The sequence below is a fragment of the Thunnus maccoyii genome, chromosome 23 (assembly GCF_910596095.1).
Source record: "Thunnus maccoyii chromosome 23, fThuMac1.1, whole genome shotgun sequence".
NCBI lineage: Eukaryota > Metazoa > Chordata > Actinopteri > Scombriformes > Scombridae > Thunnus > Thunnus maccoyii.
The window spans coordinates 7,610,594-7,630,159 of NC_056555.1; the positions used below are offsets into that span (position 1 = coordinate 7,610,594).

At 38.9% G+C, this 19,566-nt stretch overlaps 1 protein-coding gene and 1 long non-coding RNA gene across 2 annotated transcripts in view; both read right to left on the reverse strand.

Annotated features, from left to right (window-relative positions):
* LOC121890698 overlaps positions 1-10,621 on the reverse strand; it is a 36,319-nt gene extending 25,698 nt beyond the window's left edge. Inside the window, exon 1 of the long non-coding RNA XR_006093883.1 lies at positions 10,581-10,621. This is a non-coding gene — a long non-coding RNA (uncharacterized LOC121890698). The remainder of the gene's footprint in view (positions 1-10,580) is intronic.
* Positions 10,622-13,440: 2,819 nt separating this feature from the next.
* The window catches only part of LOC121891115 (monocarboxylate transporter 2-like), a 29,691-nt gene continuing 23,565 nt past the window's right edge, over positions 13,441-19,566 (reverse strand). The window contains exon 5 of the mRNA XM_042403870.1: positions 13,441-19,024. Within this exon, the coding sequence (XP_042259804.1) occupies positions 18,744-19,024 (281 nt within the window). The 3' untranslated portion in view covers positions 13,441-18,743. The remainder of the gene's footprint in view (positions 19,025-19,566) is intronic.

Below are 19,566 nucleotides of genomic sequence, written 5' to 3' on the forward strand. Positions count from 1 at the left end.
TCACTAAGAGGTGCTGCCATACTGCTGCATCCTGTCTTAACTAACTGAAAAGCTCTAGGTTAATCCTGATTGTCCAGATTTATAATAGACACTGACTGGAAATCTACACAGAGGAAGTGATGGTTCAAACCAAATCACCATTGAGTTTGAAGCACCCGTCACATCACTTACACAAATGGAAACCAAAGGAAACAATTTGAACTTTAAAAGAGAAGAAGCTGACACTTAGTCTCGTCTTGACTCCATGAATGAGTGTCTTGAATATCCATAGATTTCTTGCTACTTTCTTGCTGGTAGCTTAGCTCACTAACTGGCTAATGGCTGCTACCTCGCTGGTTTGGAACAGTTGTGCACAATTACATTTATTTGCATATTTTTTCCCACACAGTTGTTGTATGTGGATTGACAACGCAATTGCACTTACACTTGTGTTTAATGTGGTCACAATGTGTCCCTGACGACCTCTGGAGGTGGTTTCAGCCGATTGGATCACAATCCATCCTCAGTGGTGGGATGCAAGGTGTAAACGGGGTCTAAGTTCAGTCTCACAGAGCCACACGCTCTTGTTACATACACATCTTTCGAGAGCTAAGGATTATTCCAAATAACATTACACACAAGTACATGTCTCTATTCTTAAAGAAGAAATCCAGCTCTGTAGCATTCACTCACATGAAAAAGCATGAAAAAGAATACATAAAATTTGATTTGTTAGTAGGGTAAAGTAATCCATCAGATCAGACTTACAGAACTGTGGACGCATGTTAAGTTTGTCCAGACACAAATCTTGAATGTACAACACCAGCATAACATTAGCATGAATCAGCTCTGAAAGATAATTTATTGCACAGCTGCACATCAGCAGTTGTGTGTTGGAAATGGAGGAGTGGCTTCTAAATTATTCATGAGATATAATAAGAGGATAGTTGCTATACAGAGTGTTTGTCCATGAGAATAGGACTTGGGGAAGATAAAGCTGAGAAGAGGGAATCTATTGTACAAAGTGAACATCATTCAGTGAGATGGAAATTGGCAGTTAAAGAGTAAGGAAAGCGCATTTCCATGTTACACACAGAGCTAAAGCCTTTCAGAAATGAGAAAGATTTTTGTGGAATAGCGAGACCCCAGCTTTGACTTGCTTCAGGGAACCTGTTTGTAGTGTAATGTTATTCTGGCCCGTGGACACGTAAGAGTTCTGCCACAACAAAAGGAGACTCATTCGAGGGGAGGAGAGAGACAGCTTTCAAACAGCATATATTAAATGTCTTCTTTTGCTGCCTTCACCTTCTGTGTTGCCCGTCTTTTGAGTTTGTCTAACGTCCGTGGGCTATGGCACTAACAAGGCTCCTTGCTATGGTCTCTGGTCACACAGTATTTGCCTCACTGTCACTGCAGCTATGCGGTCAGCACACAGTGTAAATACAACTGTTACAATAGCAGCACATTGCAACTTCCTGCCTGAACTTTAATCTATTGAGTCACACTTGTTCAGCAAAGTACAGCAGAAAGTTTGGAATACAAACAGACTTGGAAAACAAGTCTGTTTGAATGGTTGTACAACCTGTAAAGCAATGGTCACGTGGCAGACAGAAACAACCGAAGGCATCAGTGGGCTACATTTCAGGATCCTCGTTAGCTTGTCTACTTACTGTGAGAAGATAATCAGTGAAGATGACCCAACATTTTTGAAAAAATTATAAAACTCTACAGAAAAGGTAAAAACATGTCTAAGCTTGTTCCTGTCACAGGTTTTTTTTTTCTTTCATCTCTATTTTAACAAAGCATTACATCCTGTGCCATTGAAGTACAAACACAATAAAGATAGTTTTCAATAATCAGTTCCTACTGAAATGTATCCATTGTAAAAAAAACTTTTTTTTAAATAAAAAACACCATTGTGACTGGCAAGACCAGTTGTGGTTAGCTGGTAGTAAACATGTTAGCACACTAGTTTGACTACTCTTACTGGTCCTGTGAACCTCATTTTACAGGTTATGGTTCTTTGAGAGTCCACCCTCTGAAACGGGATATATTTATGTATATGTCCTGAAGTGCAGGATGTGTATGAATATATATAATTATTATATATAAATCAAAAAAGATTTTGACATATATTTGGTATATAGCAATTTATAAGAGAACAACAAAGGAATAAAGGAGATTTTTATTTTGCTGCGACTATAAAGGTAAATCATTTTTAAAAAGCAGAAATATATTCGGTTGCATCATTCCTTAAAATGCTGTGGAATTCTTTGACAGATCATTAGTATCAGACTTTACTGGAATGTTTCAAATCTGTTGCCCCCTTCACGTTATAGTGGGATATATTATGTTATTATACTTTGTTATTTTGTGTTGTTCTTGTAACAAATTCTGTTATGTTTTTTCTTTGGAAATAAAAACAATTGATAACAAAAAAAATGCTGTGGAATTCTAAACTTTCAGACAATAAAGGAGCCTCCTTTAGGCAAATGCTTTTTTAAAACTGATAGGAAAGAACAATGCACTAATTGGCATAATATTTTACCCTTCAAATTAGCAGTTGTACTACCAGGTATCACCTTTGCTGTCTGTATTACTATCAACTTCCTGTGCTATTTTAAAATAAATTTTGAGCACTATCTTTACGCCCTGACTTGTGATCTTACACACTTCCTACTGGTGCAAAAGACTGCAGGTGACAACAAAGTTTTAAGTTTTCCCATCTGCACCAAACCCCACCGTTGGCCTCTCTGAGTGGAGCAGAGTGTGAGCTGGTCTGCAAGAAGGCCATGTTACCGTCAGGCGAGCTAATGGGTGAGGAAGAGCCCATCAGATCCATAAAAGGTAAAGAGGTTCAAGGAAAGAGTTGGTCCTCTTCCTAGGGAGTAATCTTGAGGAGGGAAAGTCACTGATGCTACCTGACCTCGAGAAGCAGCACTGTGCTCGCCCACTCTGGTATTAGGAGCCCTGTCGCTACAGGAGCTGGAAGATTCAGTGCAGCACCAGAGAGAGCGCTCTGTCTGTGAGGTAATTTGGGGAACACACTGAAAGTGATTAATTTCTATGTTCTATTGTTCTTTATATAATGAGCAGAGAGGTGCTCATTACAGTGAAATGGCTTCTACTCCTGCCAATTAGGGGTTGATGATTTGCAAAGAGATATGCTGAAATTGCAAATCCAATTCTCTTTGAGACGGGAAGTGGATTGATAGTACTGCCCTACTTATTGCGGTGAGTCCATTCATATTGGACAATTCCACACCTCACGGTTAATATCCGATGTCAACATTCAGTACCAATGAAGAAAGTAGTGTCCCCTTTATGTAGCACTGCGATATCACTCACAAAGAAAGAATATTTAAAACGTTGGCACTGAATGCTAGAAAATGTTGCCATTGAACATAATCCAGGGTTTGCAGACTCCTCCAATATTAACATAGTTTGCTAGGGATGGGATTGGGCTATGCTGATAACGGCCATGTCTACTGGTCGTGCCCACAGGAAATAGTAAAAATCTGAAAAAGTAGCATAATGATAGAAAAGCCTAATTATGGCAAATGGGATAATTTTGGATGCAGACTGTGTGTGTGTGTGTGTGTAATATAACCTATTCATTGAACCTTCATTGAAGCTTGAAATCATTACATGCAGCGAGAAGTTCAGTGTGAAATTTCCAGTTTGGTGTAATAGCTTCAATATGCTTCAAACAAAGTGCTTTTCAGATCACGTAGCAGCACCTGAAACCCCTTCCCCTCACCTCTTTCCAGTGCTGCATCCAACAATTTTTGTGGCTTTCAAATACTGACAATCTGACAACGCAGCAACTGGTGAGGCATGCAGAGGTGAAAAAAAAGCAGCAAGATTTGAACTTTTCTCTCAAACTCTCTTTTTTCATTCCTTACACAACCACTTCTGTCATTACCCATGTACAACTGAGTTCAACACCATAAATGCCTCTGAGAGGAGAATTTTCGAAAGTGTGCGCCATTTATCCCCATTTGTACAAATCATTGTATCAAGACTACAAAGACACAAAAAGACACAGAGCTCTTGGAGAGAGCAATGGGATGTGGCTGTTCAAAACAGGTATAACTTATGCCTTTAAACATGCTCGGATGACAAGTCGTACAACCTAGTTTGTTTCAAGCATACAGAACCTTTGATATTACTGCGTACATTCAGACCTGCAGAACTCCCTGCAATTGACTGAAGCCTAAAGGATTGTTAAATAAGAAGAACTACAAGTATACAACTGCCCTCCACAACTAACAAAAAAGGCGTGTGATGAATTACAACCTCAGAGGTCTATTAGTATCTGGTGCAGTTTCACTTCCTAGAGGGAGAAAAAAAAAGTGTTGTGCTTGTTCATCCACAGTCTGAGTGGGTGCCCAGACAGGTGACCTTTTTACCTCACGTCACGGCATGAAAGATGCAACCTGCTGCTGTATGAATTCTGGGTAACCTTGCCCCGTAGGCAGGACATAGCTGCCTGCAGTGTGATAGGTCAGGAGGCAGCCTGCTCGTCAGAAAACCGACTGTGATTAAAGCTTCTTCTGTCCTGTTTAAATCTGCGAGCAGCTTTAACTGTGTTTCAAGACGCGTGGGAACAGTCGGAAAAATCATCCCGAATTCATGCAAAGAGTGTACGGTCAGGAATCACTATATGATGATGTGAACTGACGTTAAGTGAAGCTGGATGGGTTTTAGCAAGCTGAGAGGTGGAAAGAAGCAATATGGAGAGGGACGGAGACGTGCTGGCACTTGAGCCTGAAGTGAACTCTTCCTGTGGATTCAAACTTCCCGTAGTGACACAAAGTGCTTCAAACAAGAAGGTAATCCAGGCACTCCAAATATAAGAAAATGGAACAGTGAGGAAGGAAATATTAAAAAGCCTTTATTGTAGTGGCTAAATCATTAAATAACCAACATGTTTCAACCACTGTAGGTCTTCATCAGGGCCCGTAGTGACACTCCTGCAGCTTGGAATTCAGCTCAGACCTGTACATGCTTCAGTCTTTAGTGTTTGTATATCTATTCCCGATTAATATCTTGAATATTTAAAAGGTAATTCACAAGCATTCTGAGACAAGTTTCTGGTGGATGTTGAGAGTATTGTCTTTTTATGGTTACATAAAACAGTTGAGTAATAAATTATAGCAGAAACAGACATTGCAAGGTGCTTTTGTGGGGCTGCTGATGAGATAGAGACAAGTATGTGAGGCGTCAGAGAAACTGCTGTGACTTGCAGCATATTAGTTTGGATGTCAGCAGTTTTGATTGTAATTAAACACTAAAACTGGTGCCCTACTTTTGCCCAACTTTGGCAGACGAGCAAATAATCTCAGTACCGCTGTGTTGAAGGACATGATTAATGACATTGCCGTGTGAAACAGAGACAAAAGTCTGTGTCATCTATTGTTTGGTTTGTTGATTTTTTTTTCTGTCCCCTCTTCTGTGTGTTGGGCGGGGTTTTTTTGGTTTTTTTTCTAACATCCTCCCTCTCCACTGTGATTTATTTCCCAGTTGTGAGTGTCTTTCGGAGGATGCACTAAAATTTATTTCAGGGATGGGATTTTAGAAAAGGCAGAGCAATGACGCAGCAGCCAGTCAACCTCTGTGGTCTGATAGTGAAATACTGGTGTTGAAAAATAGACATTGCATGGATATTTATTATTACTTTATCTGGTTCTTTTTTTCCCCCCATTTGCTTTTTGACATATTTACCCTTCCCTTCTCCCCAGCCATTATTATATTAATTACATTAATATTATTGACAATTTGCACTTAATCTACTTACCAGGCTAAATAAAGGTTGAATAAAATTTAAAAAAAATCCACTGTGATGCAGTGTCAGTATGTTTGCAATTGAATTTTCACCACCAAATCTGGTAGTGAAAAGTGTTCCATTTTTTCAATGTTTTGATGTCAGCAGATACTGTAGCTTTATGCTTAACGGTGTGTTCATGCTGTCCTTGTTGTTTCTGGTCTTATTTGCTATGCTGTTTGCTCTCTTCAGTTCCTGGTATGTGTCCCGCCAGCTTCTGCCTGTCCTACTTTACTGTCTACTTCAATATTATGGTTGTGTTATTATATTGTCAGCGACTCATCTTTTCTTGTCTCTCAGATTTTTTTTTCATTTTTGAGGCATTTCGCATGACGCCATGTCATTATTGCAAATAATATTTTAAGATTAAGTTTACAAAATAGTGTTTTTCAGGACATTTCCAACAAGTTATGGTAATTTAATTGCTTTTAATTGTGAGGAGGCTGCTGCCACTTTCTTCCTCTTTTATTGAGATACAAGGTAACAAAAAGAAAACTTTAAAGTCCCCCTCCAGTCAAAAGTTTGTTTTGCTTTTTGTAACATCATTTCTATGTTTGACCTTAAAAAGTGCAATATGTAAGAATTATGTAAGAATTTCAGTTTAAAATATTCAAAAATTAACTAAAATTATCAACAGAATGTGAACAAATAAAATCAGATCTTCCCCAACTTTTGCCCATAACAGCTTGTGGACTGATTTCTATGTAAAGGACTCGGGTGCAACACTAGCTACCATTAGCTTAGAAATGGAGTCTGCTAACGTCAATAAACAACAGGCACCCACCACAACACAGAGTCCAACACAAAGTCCACCTAAGCCCAAAAAACACAAATGTTTTATCTAGTGAAGCCCATCTGGCCAAACGGCAATGTGACCGTTGTTGAGGGAAAACTAGGGTCAACAAGGGCAGGGCGTTCGATTCATTGAGGGATCCTCATTTGGTTTGGGGGATCAAAGCCAAGCCTGAGCTTGCTCTCTTCCCACTGGACAGGTAAGCTAAAATTACTGCAAAGCATGTGAAATATATTTTGATATTATGGTTTTAGCTGGCTAATGTTAGTGCTCTGCTCACTCACACTGATGGAATGTGAGTGCGAGCAACAGGATGCTGACTGCAGGTCACTTAATGGCCACTGGTGTCACTAATGAGAAGGAATTTCTGATTCTTACATACTGCACCTTTAACTATGCAAGAGTTTGAAACTAGAAGCCTGCTTTCACATTGATCTGCTGAAGGGGGAAATTTCTCTGTGCTCACCTTAAAAAAATCTGAGGTTAAGACGTGTACTTACAAGCATGATTTTGTGACATCACAACTTATTTGGAAGCCACTCATGGTCCAGTATACATTTTTAGTATATAAGAAGATAATATATGTCTTAAAACATGTCTAGAGGGGATCTTTGAAGATTATGTTGATAAAATAAGCTCATTCATTCATGTATTAATTTCCAGTGGTAGTAGGATGCTAAAATGTTATTAACTAAAGTGAAAGTAAAACAGCTGTGGTACATAATAAAGTTGCGTGCAAAACATCTTTTATTATGTGCTGAAAACATGAAACATGAGAAACCTTTCATCTGGCAGAAAAAAAAATGAAAGGAACTTTGCTTGTTTCTGCATAATTACTAGAGATCAAACTCATTTGTAATCTTAATTTCTCAACAACACAAGCAGCCAATGATTTCCAAAAAAAAAAAGAAAAAAAAAAAAAGTACAAGACTCTGATGTACAGTCAGCTTGTTAGCTATTAAACAAACGCCATCATTTCCTTGTGAAGTAGAAAAACAACACACTGAGGACAACACAAGGACACGCTGCCAGGGAAAGACATTCTCAGAGATATAATAATGGTGTTAAACCGGTAGAAGCTGCTTGCTGATGGCCTTGTTTGTTTGTTGTTTTGTGACGGTGTCTAAATTGAATGTGGAAAAGATTTATTGACGCAGAATTTCATCAGGAACTTTGGACAGCTGACTCTTAAAAAATGATATCAGATCAGCTTGATAAAGATTATAATCAATGATTGTAAGAGCTGCTCCAGACAGCTCTACACAGCCTGATGATGACTGATTCAAAAGAGTTTATTTGCTTGTTTTTGAGTTTTTACGCTCAAGGCTTATTTCATAGATTGACAGTCCTAAATAAATTCACAGAAAAATTCACCCTCAGCACTGACAGAGTCCACAAATTTGGTCTCCCACTCACTGTCAATAAAGCCAGAGAAAGTCTGTGTGTGATGACAGCACATTTTGGAGTCTCTTCATCTAAACTCAACTGTCCAAAATCAAAAGGTGAATCCTCCTTCAGGGTGGACTTGCACTTTGAAAAATCACTGCTGTTGCTGTACAACAGAGACATTTCAAACCTTGTAGGGCTTCAGAACAAACTGAACATCATCAAATTTAGAATTTAACATTTTATAATTTTCTTGTCCTAAATAATAGAGATTACAAAATGTGACAATAGTCTGTAAAGTTGAAGACAAAAGAAACTAAGCCGTCCTTTCTATCTCACACAAAGCAAAATCACCTCAATAAAACTTGCTCTCTCCTCCTTTGAAGGCAGTCTCAGCCTCTCTATAAATAACTTCCCAGTGGTATTACTGCAGAGAAAACCGAGCTAAGAGTGCCCTCTATGTGCAGGCTTAAGCTTTGTGCCTGCAAATGTGGCATAAAGTCATGCAAAAAAGGCTCAGATATACACTGAATGTACAGAATCAGGCATGTCTTACACATACTGAGCTGCTTTTGCTTTTGAGCAGGGTGAATTGGCTCAAAATCTTCTTTTTTTTTTTTTTTTTTTCTTAAAACCCATGTCCTCTTATGTGATCAGTAAAACACTTTCTCTTCTACCTACCTCTGCATTTTTCCAATATTAAGAGCAACTAAGGTAAAAGTCAGGGAATAAAGCTTAACGTTCCCGGTGCCCTCTCTAAGTGCAGTGTCATCAGAAGTTAAGTGGGAAGGCAGGCCAGATCAAAGCAGTAAAACAGATCTTCACTGTCTCAGTTTATCTCTGCAAAAGCCTGAGAAACCCTGTCACAACCTCAGATGCTCAAAAAACAAAAAAAAAAAAAAAAAAAGATTTTCCTTCTGGACTCATTATTCCCTCCAGTGCTGGATGATGGTACACACACTAGTCACGGTTGTGTAACTCAAATCAAAGCGCTCCGTTTGAAGACTTGTTTGGTTAATAAGTCTATTACGGAGCTATAAAAACTGCAATTAGATGGAAAATCTGGAGTCAGTGTCAAAATCCCAATTTATATTCTCCCGTTAGATTATGCAAAGAGAGGGTTTGTCACCAGCAGTGACTCATACTGATACAATGAGGGAATTAACAGCCAATACAAATAAAATTATAAATATCATGAATATGCATACACACTGTACACACAAGTACATGTGAATACAGTAAATGGGATAGAGCTAAATCTGTACAGCCAGATGGATGCAGTTTTAATTATCAATTTTTAAATTGTTTAGGAAAAACTGAAAACAAAGACATTAATGTCGATCTACATTGCAACATGGAAAAAAGGTTGATAATGCTGTCTCCTGAAAATTAGATGAAATAAAACATTGGTGTTTTACACAAAAAAGACATATGAGAAGTGCAGCAAGAATGAAAAAACAGCACACCAACAGAAAGGATTAATAACAGTGACAAGAAGCAAGGCCAAACGTTTTTAAAGCCATCAAACAGGAATTATCTTGTTAAGATGTTTGAAGAGCCAGTGTGAAGAGAAATTGTAAGGCTTTTTAAAAAATGTCAATAAAAAGGCATCATTGACTTTTCTCAACCTGACACACAACACTGACAGCAGAAAAATATAGTTAGTAGTAAATACCAGAATAACAGCAGTGCTTTGTTGTTGGCATTTTTGGCTTGAGATTGAGAATTTTCAACCCTTCACTGAGCTGCTAAATGTTTGAATGCGTTTGTGTACATCTTCAAAAACCAATGCATGTGGCAGTTATGAGTTTTGCTGCTGACCATTATAATTGTTGCGTCTTCCCTGGCCAGTATGTTCCACCAAGCAACCAACATCTATATGTCTCTGTCTCAAAAGTGTGACATTTGACAGTTCAATTTACCAGTTTTTGTTCACACTGCAGAGAATTATCACCAGACTCTGCTCAGTTGGAATGTTTTAGCATCTTTCAGCTCATTTTTTTGGTTTTACAGCCCACAATTTTACTGTTTTGATTCACTCTCATTGCTCTCATCAATCTCATTTCGAGTTCAGCAGGCAGCTGTTTTTGGAGAAAAATCTCTGACAGACCCACTTTACATTACCTGCCCAGCATCAAACAACATACTGACAAAGCGAGTGACAAGTTGGTGGACACAGAGGAGCATTTAGCAGCAAGATATTTTCCTCAAGACTTGGTGGAGACCAAAACAGAGCTAAAAGTGTAACAATTCAAGATGCGGAGGCTTCAATGACGAAACCAAGACAAACAAAAGAAACACCAACTAAATGATGTGCCACCACATACCCCAAACTATCTATGGTGAGTGTACTCCCAGGGTTAGGTAAGAACCTACTCTAAAAACTATTTAAAAAAATGCTAAGAACAATGATTAAAAACAGCACTGTTAAAACTGCCCCCCCCCCCCCCCCCCCCCCCCCCCCCCCCCCCTTTCTTGAGCACACCTAAAATTATGGCAAGACCCATTAAAACATTAAACATACATTACCTAACATTACAGAAGTGTACAAAGTCATAAAATAATGAAAAACAAACATATAATGAAAGCTGTTACCTGGGCAGCAGCAGGAACAGGGACAATCACACCGAGTGCAGGCAATCAAATGGCAGAACTCTCACACCTGTGCTCATTTATCACCTGCTCCCTCTGCTAGGCCCACCCCTTCTCAGGGACCTGTGTCCCCTGCTACAATAGGAAAGTGGATATTGATCTCACAATCATTAGTTGAACAAAAACACAACTTCAGCTTTAATCAACTTTAATCATCATGCCAAAATAGACACGTACTGAATAGCTCAGATTTTTCAATGACATTTTGCTGGGTTGGTTGCTTTATAAGTACTGGTGTTATTACCAGTAAAAATCAGACTCTTTGTCCCTTTAAGATCAGGATTATGCCTTTTGAAAGCGTCTTCCTGACACTGATCTGCAGCGAGATCCAGTCAGTCAGTGGCAGAACACTCGCAGAAGAACGAACAGCCAGTTCTTCCCTCTATAACCTGGCGATGGAGCAGACAGATGTGCTGATATGCCATCTATAGCCGTAGGCCTTTTCTGACTTCTAAAGGCTTCCGCTGTCAAAATGGGGCGCCGGGGAGTGCATGACACAAAAGTTAAATGAAGGTTAAATGGAAGCACTTCAAAGTGGGAGATCTCTACAGAAAAATAACGGAGGAAAGGTTAATGTGTGTCTTGTTGAGACACCAGAGCAGCTTGTAGCTTTTGGGCATGTCGGTTTGAGGTCCAGTTTGGGTCAGAACGCCTCAGGGCCACCATTTATCGGTTTCGTTCGCACAGTTACTGTGTGCAGCACGATAACAGGGTTTTAAACTGATGCTTGGAGAGCAGTTTTCTGCCAGGTTTCCCTCTGTTATAGTTTGAGATACTAGCATATAATAAAGCTTTGTATATGCAGGAGTTCACTTAGTCAGAGTCATCAACCTTTGATATGACGGAAGCCCCTCAGTGAGATACAGATGCAAAGAAACAGGCTGCAGAAAAGCTTTATTTCTTAAATCTTAATTAGTTCAAGTTTTGCAACACAAGCCAAGTTAACCTTAAAGGAAAGGTAAGGATTTATTTGGTGATTTGCAGTTTAAAACAGCTGGTCTGAGCCATATTTATGCTGCCCTGTAACCATTTAAAAGAAAAAAAAGCAAAGTATGCAAACCAAAAAGCTATCGGAAACAGGTAGACAAGGCAATTATTAGCCCAACAAAACATCAAAAGAATGGCAACATCTCTACTGGGCCGCCTACATCCCTTCAGTATTTAACCAATTATCACAACATAGTTAGTGTGGTTGACCTGTATGCCAGTGTGACAGCTAATTGCCAACCGCCAGGACTCAAAGGCAGCCGACCTGAAACTCTGCAGCCTTGCAGGGAATAGAGTTTGACACTGTTTTGAAGGTCAATTTCTGCATTCAAACCCCAACAGGTCCCCCCCTGAGGTGCCCGGTCCTGCTGAAACGCCTATCACAGGAAACTGGAGAGGCTTATTGTTCTCTCCTCTCCTGTTGACCCTTACCGCCCCATTAAAATCTAGCCTGAAACTCTGCCTGAGGGTCTCCAGCCATCATCAGCATGCGCAGGCTTGCCAAAGCACTGCATACTAATGAGACAGGGAGGGGTGATGGTGGGTGCCTGGTTTGCATCTTTAAAATGCAGTGATGGAGGTTAGGATTGGTCGCCAGGCAGAATTACTGACAGGCTTGATTAGTAGTGGGTTTGGTGCAGGAAGAGAGCAGGAGGTGTTGCACTTTGAGTCTAATGATAGCTTCTCGTGGCATCCAGGTGATCATGTTTGCTGACTGTTACTGGAAACACACACAGATATTATTCATTGTGCAGGCTTACTGAAGGATTATTACCTCCACCAGGTGGTTTTTTTTTTGCCTATCAGCAGGATTTCTGAGAGACTTGCAAGACTTTGCATTTGATGGGCCGATCAGCCACTACAATTAGTATTTTGTGGTGTTGAAACTATCTTGCCACATATTGTGTGTGTGACTGATTTGGTGCATAATAGTCTAGAGTGTGTTATTGTATATAGTGCAATACCTACTAATTATTTCCTTGTGTATATATTGGATCTAGCTCTCTGGCCTGTTTTCTGTGTGGCAATAAAGACCCTCTCTGGGATTTTTAACATTAAAGCCACAACATGTAGACTTTGAAAATGTCTAAGTTTGGCAACCCCCTGTGGTTGTATCAAAACATTCTTCAGATTGTCCATCCATCCATCCATTTTCTTTGCTGCTTATCCTCTGTAGGGTCACAGGGGAGCTGGAGCCAATCTCAGCTGAGGTGGGATACACCCTGAACAGGTCGCCAGTCAATCACAGGGCTAATATATAGCATAGAGACCAGTCACATTCACACCTACAGGCAATTAAGAGTCACCAATTAACCCAACCTGCATGTTTTCGGTCTGTGGGAGGAAGCCGGAGCACCCGGAGAGAACCCACGCAGGCATGGGTAGAAGGTCCCCGGCCGGCTGGTGGGTTCAAACCCAGAACCCTCTGGCTGTGAGACGACATTGCCACCCTCTTATTGTGTCTAAGCTAATATGTAAGCAGGATTTATAGCAGCTAACAGGCAATTGGGTAAAAGTAAATTAATTAGGAATTGCTGATCCATGCAATCAATATGATGGCAGTTTCTCCTAAAAAGTAGAGAAAACTCACATTACATGTTTTTTTTTTTAATTGTTTGCTCATTTAATTTTCTTCTTATTCTTATAATCACACTAATATTAGGCTGCCTTTCAGTACAGCTCTGATGAAATTTGATGATTAAGTCACATCATAATCTACTGACCAGCAGCACAAAATATCTGCTTGGTTAGAAGATAAAACTTTAAACGTACAAGTCATACTTTATAATTACAAACAGAGACACATTCCAAAGGCTTGTTTGGATATATACTTTATTGAGCTACTGTGATAGGTTATATAATTCTATTAGAATTACAAAAACATAAATCAGATTTTTTTCTATACCCGTGTGGTATTTTTCCTCACTCTGACATGATGGCCGCAGAGGTAGTGGAAAGACTGACGCTGAAAAACTGTTTAATGTAAAGTTGCTCTGATGAGAAAGCACACAGAGCGTCTGCTACTGGAAGGACATACTGGACTGAGTTCACTGCTGAAACACACTGCAGTACTGAGATCCAAACATGTGAACACCACTGTCCTCAAGTGTGTTCATATGCAGAAAATTTTGCATCCGTGACTATGTGTACAAAGCCCTGTACACACAATATACAGTAAATATTGTCAAAGACTGAACAATTTGTAGATATTTAGACTAGATTTGGTGCTACACATTCTTACAGCTTTTTTATTGATGAATGAAACACTGCAGTGATTTGCAGGCACACAGACAGTAGGGGCAAAATCAGAAATGGAACTTAAATATCATGATTTGAACAACACAATACCATGTTCACAACAAGCTGTTTCTAATGGTCATCATAGCACAATAAGGCACAGTTAGCTTAACAGCTAGAGATGTTATTGACAGTCCTGCAGCCTTCCAGTAGCAAACCACTCTCAACACCAACACATGCTGATTGTGTCATCACATCAGTGAGGAAAAAAATGAAAGCTTGTTCAAGAAGTTGCAAGATTGGAACACTTTATAGGCAGAAATTATGTCACTGGCTCTGTGGGCAGAGATTTGCATTTGCTTATTTAAAAATCATGTTTTTCAAAATGGAGTTCTGTATGTGAAAAACCTAAAATTCAAATGAAGAGGGGGAAGTTATATAAATAATAGTAAATTATTCTCACACCACATTTTTTCCACTGAGTTTCACTCCAGTAAAATGTGATTTTGGCTCTGACCTTTAAGGTTTAAGTCAACCAGTCAGATAATTTCTGCCTCATGATTAAATCTCCAATCAGCTGTCATCTCTATCATTTAAACACAGTCAGAAGCTCAGAATGTCAGCTGCTAAGTGCTTTTCAGGAAAACCTTAAAAACAGACATGCATCTCTTCCAGTTACATTACATTCTGCATATCGATCCCACACATCAGGGGAAAAAGAAAAATCAAGCTACAAAGTAGATAATAAAACAATTTTCAGCCAGCCCTAATCCTAAAGTGAACATTTTAACATTTCCTTTTTAAAATAACAGATATGTGCACTTACAGAAATAATACAAGAGGGGGGGAGTATTTAATATTCATTTAAATTAAACTTCACTGCTAAATTTGGTCTTCAGCAAATTTAAAAATAAATCCCCCATTCTGTTTCTAAAGTTACACACATAAAAAAGAAACACAAAATATAGCAGATGCTAAGCAATATCATTGATAAGGCTATTGGTGCAAGTCAAATCCACTCTCAATTATCTCTATTTGGATTAGTTATAACTCATTTCGCTTTGTTCTTAGAATACACATTTTGAACCAAAATACACAGAAATGTCTGGCTTCATTATGAACAAATATTTCATTGTTTTGCAGTACAGCATAGTGAAAGTTTATAAGAGAACAGTGTGAAATTTTGATGTCTTGACTTGGACACAGATGCAACATTCTTTGAACCTGAACAATTGACTAATAGAAAGCAGAGAGCCACCATGAGCGGGAGCTTCCCTATTAGCAGATTAATAGGAGGCTGATGTTAGGGACATCTAAATCCAACAAGTCTCAAGGGTATTCCTTTAGTTGTATATTTCTATTTGTATACTATAATATATAAATATAGATAATGTATATTTATCCTGAGACAAACCCCCCACTGAAAAAAGAGAACAGCATTGATAACACCTGAAACTGCATCAGTCATTTAGAAATGGCAAAAAACAAAAGAAAAAAAACAAACCCAAATTGCAATCTTGTTTGAATATACAAAAATAATAAATAATGAAAACTATTGTTCTCCTGTTGAAAGGGGAAGCTTCTTTACCTTCTGGTCTAAATGGTTTGAAACCAGCAGGGGGCAGTGTTATGTGGTAGAAAGTGATTGTGCAGCACTCTGTTTCCCTCATTGAGAATCATCATGCACAGTGAGCATAGTGACATCTGATTTCAGTGAACGAAAGTAGTCCCTCTTTCCACTCATCAAGTGCAAGCGGGATAACATTCAAAAAGAATCTAAGGTCATTCAACTAAAGCTATAAGGAAGGTGCGGACATGGCAATATAAAAATACTGTCTAGTATTGGCATGAAATGCTGGTGAACTAAGTCTGAATATATGAGCTAACAGATGAACTCTAAGCTTCAACACACGATTTCTAATAAAATAATGACAAACTGGGTTTGTCCTCATGTTGTTGGGGCAGACCAAAAGCAAGATCAGAAGAAGTTAAGAGCTTAGTAAAACTACAAACAGAATAGTGCATAAATCTTTCAAAATAATCTTATTTACAGTCAACTATATAGCAGCTGCTCTCAACAAAGTTCCACCAATACTCAAAGTTCTCACAGATTCTCCCAACCAAATAAAACAGCAGTTTATTTCTCTGATTTCACCAGAAACCAGAGAACATTTCACAGTAACGTGCTGTGTGGTTGTAATGAGCCTTGGGTGAAAGTGGGACATGGTTGAGAGCCACTGTCACACAGCTGGACATCTATTTTCATGATTCCGAATACACATTCAACTATTCAAAGCAGGAAAAAAAAGGATAATAACATTGCTTTTTTTTGTTCAGGATTGCTTTGAAAAATTAAATTTGGTATTGAAATGTGTTTGGCTTTGTTAGGACATCTGAGTCAGGACACCATTTGGTCAGCTTTTGGGCTTTAGGCCAAAGCTGCAGGTTTCGAGATGAAAACTGATCAATAGCACGACAGGATAAAATTTAACAAATTATCACATGGAATGGATAGAATATTGAACAAGTAATAGTGACATTTATAGCAACAAACAGTTAAATTGTTACATGATATGTTCATCCAATAAATTTGAGTGCACACAATACAATTCAAAATAGCATTATTTAGTAGTATCATTAATATTCCTTCGGCTGTTTTAAGATACTGGCATGGACGTTGTTTGTTAGTGATTTAGTTAATGAAGGGACTACACAGAACATGATTACTTAAACTCATAGCAATAACATACATTTCAATACAGGACACAAACGGAGCCCAAAATGCAGATTACACAGAGACTTTTTAAAGTCAATCACAGCAAAAAAGTGGGTCACATTTTATACAAAGGTTTATCAGCTTCGGTAATACTATTAAGTATTCGTTGTACATCTACCCCGCATTCATCCATTACATTTAAGGCAATGTACAGAATAGACTGCTACACTGAACACAAAAAAAACATGTCCCTGTATATCTGCATTAAAATATGAGTATATTGCTCATGGGCATTATGTGTAGAAAAACCACTATTATGTAGATGGTTTTTGGTCATTAATACCTTATTAAGGCCCACAGAGGAAATTACATTCAGCCATAATCAAATTCATTGATTGCAGCAGGTTTATAAAGATGTTTGGGGTGAAGTATGGCCATTTTTTGTTTTAGTGCAGCATACATGAGTGCAATATGGAAGAATAGACGACTTATAGGAAGCATTTTATGACTTGATCGAAAGTATTAAAGTGGGACATTTGTGCAGGTCTTACTACACAATATTACAGTGCTCAGGTGGGCAGCATAATACTCAGGCGCCAGCATCACCAGCTGTGAACACACCTGTTCTTTATTGATGGAAGCGGGAATTTCTGGGCACCCAATTGCTATATGAAACACAACGCAATTAGGATTTTGCGTTCTTGCTTGACACATATCACCAGATGGATCAACCATTTCCAGAGCACTGGGTTGCTAACGCTGCATTCACACGGCGAGCAACACAATCAACAAGTCATCAGAAGTTTTTGCTTCCTACAGAGCTGAGCAACTAGGGAAACTCAGCCAAACTTTTTAGGCTCAACGGCTGCCAACATTAAGTCAGATTTCAGCTCCTCTTTTGTTCACTACTGATTGATATCATGAACATCAGCCTACAACGGGAGCAATTGATTCCAGCCTTTCAAAGCTTCCCACATCTCCACAACTTTGATTTGAAAAACTACTGGAACAGACATGTCAACATTGATGCTTAGATAATAGGTATATCAATCATTAAGGCCAATCATCATTTCTGAAATCATTTTATCAGTTCATTTTCTATACTAAAAAATGAGTGCCTCCAATTGTCTGATCTGACTGTTCAGTAGATACAATCAGAGCCTCTACCTGCCCACAATCTGCCAAAAATGCAACATGTACACCAGGTTACTTGGTTACTTGTTGTGTGAACGCACAGTTAGGGATCAGTGCCACCAGGACTGGACACTGGCTGACGTTAGAATCAAACCAGTGACCTTTCAGTCACAGAAAGGGCTTTCCAACCACCAAGAAATACTGTCATTGCTTCATGTTAATAAATTAACCTTTCCTCATCAACCAAAACTTCAGTGTGTTGTGAAGAAGACAGATCTAATTTTGAACATGTGGGTTCAGTTTGCTGGTGCTGTAGGAAAAGTGGCAACACACTGATGCCGCATTCACATCATATCGGAAGACACAGGAGTAACAACAGAATAGCGCTTGTTGATACAACTTGGAATATTCATGCATTTTACTTGTTGGAACAGATTACTAAAATTACTAAAATCAAACTATAAACAGACTTTAGCGTATAATACTTTTCTTGAGCAGAGTTGATTGTCTGACTGTGAATTCAACTAATTCTCTAATAATGTGTCAGCATTGGTGGATTTGTTGCTACGTTTGCTTTTCCAATTCTGCAGTTTCTACAGAAACACTAATCCCACATCCTAATTGTAACTGCCATGAAGGTATTTGTACTCCAGTTGAAGTCCTGTATTTACAATAAATCCGATATGAGGTGAACGTGGCAAGAAAGAAATAATACAGTTAGCAGTACACTGTTTTCCACAAACATTTTCTGACTTTTAGCCTCTTCACATGCATACAGTATCTTACACATTTCTCTCTGGTTAATGTATCTGTTGAGTCACCGCTGATGCTCCTCGGCAAACAGATATTATGCCTCAAAGCCTCCTACAATGCAGTTGTTGCTTTGGCAGTTAGTTTTAGAGAAGTGCAAAGGACCCAGAATAGAGCCTGGTGGAACACAGAGAGGCAACTCTTGGCTTGGAGCTCAGTTTGATCATAGTTGAGGACGTAGGGAGGCTGCATTAGAGGTGGCGGTTAGCTGTTGGCAGGATTTAGATGTTGGTTTCCCGCTGCATAGGTTCCTCCTCTTTCTGACTTTTGTCAACCAGTTCCTCGGAGGCCTGGGCCTCCCCATCAGCCTCTTTCTTATCCTGGACTTGGTCTGGATCTTCCGTCTCAGTCCGTTTGTACATCTCTGCACGCTTGCGCTCACGGTCCAAGAGTCTGTAGTTAATGAAGTTTCCAATGAAGAGCCAAATACTAGCCACAATCACTATAGCTCCACAGCAAAAATACATGTTCTTGTAGCTCTTCGTGACATCGACCAGTTTCCCTGCAAGAAAGCACATAAAGATTTTATAAATTTGCAGGTACAAAACGTTAAAATGTTAAAGTATTTCCAAGTAGAACTGAGATATGTTTTACAGAAAACATATCTAAATATGCTTTTAATGGGGTTTACAGTGTTGTGTTTGTCATAAATTATTAGCTTGGGAGGCTTAAGTTTAAGTAAAAGCCTGGTCACACCTGCAAACAAAATATTTTGTGGCAAATCAGTTAATTTGAATGGAATCAAGAAGATCAGGGAATTTGCAAGTTGGGGCGAAGTAAATCCATGCAAATCTTTCACATTAAGGTCAATTTTTATTAACTTAGACCCATTGTTTTGACAATGCTGACCTTTGAGGAAATGGAAATATGGAGAGTCAACAAAAGAAGAAGCTATCATAGCTTATTAGCTGTGTTGCACCACCGACCTTTATTTATCCATCCTCTGTCAGAGTACAAACTGTTCTGCAAACAAGGCATGATTTGCAGACATTATTATGATTACGGTTATGAGACAATGAGTCAACGGTACAATACGTCTCTTGG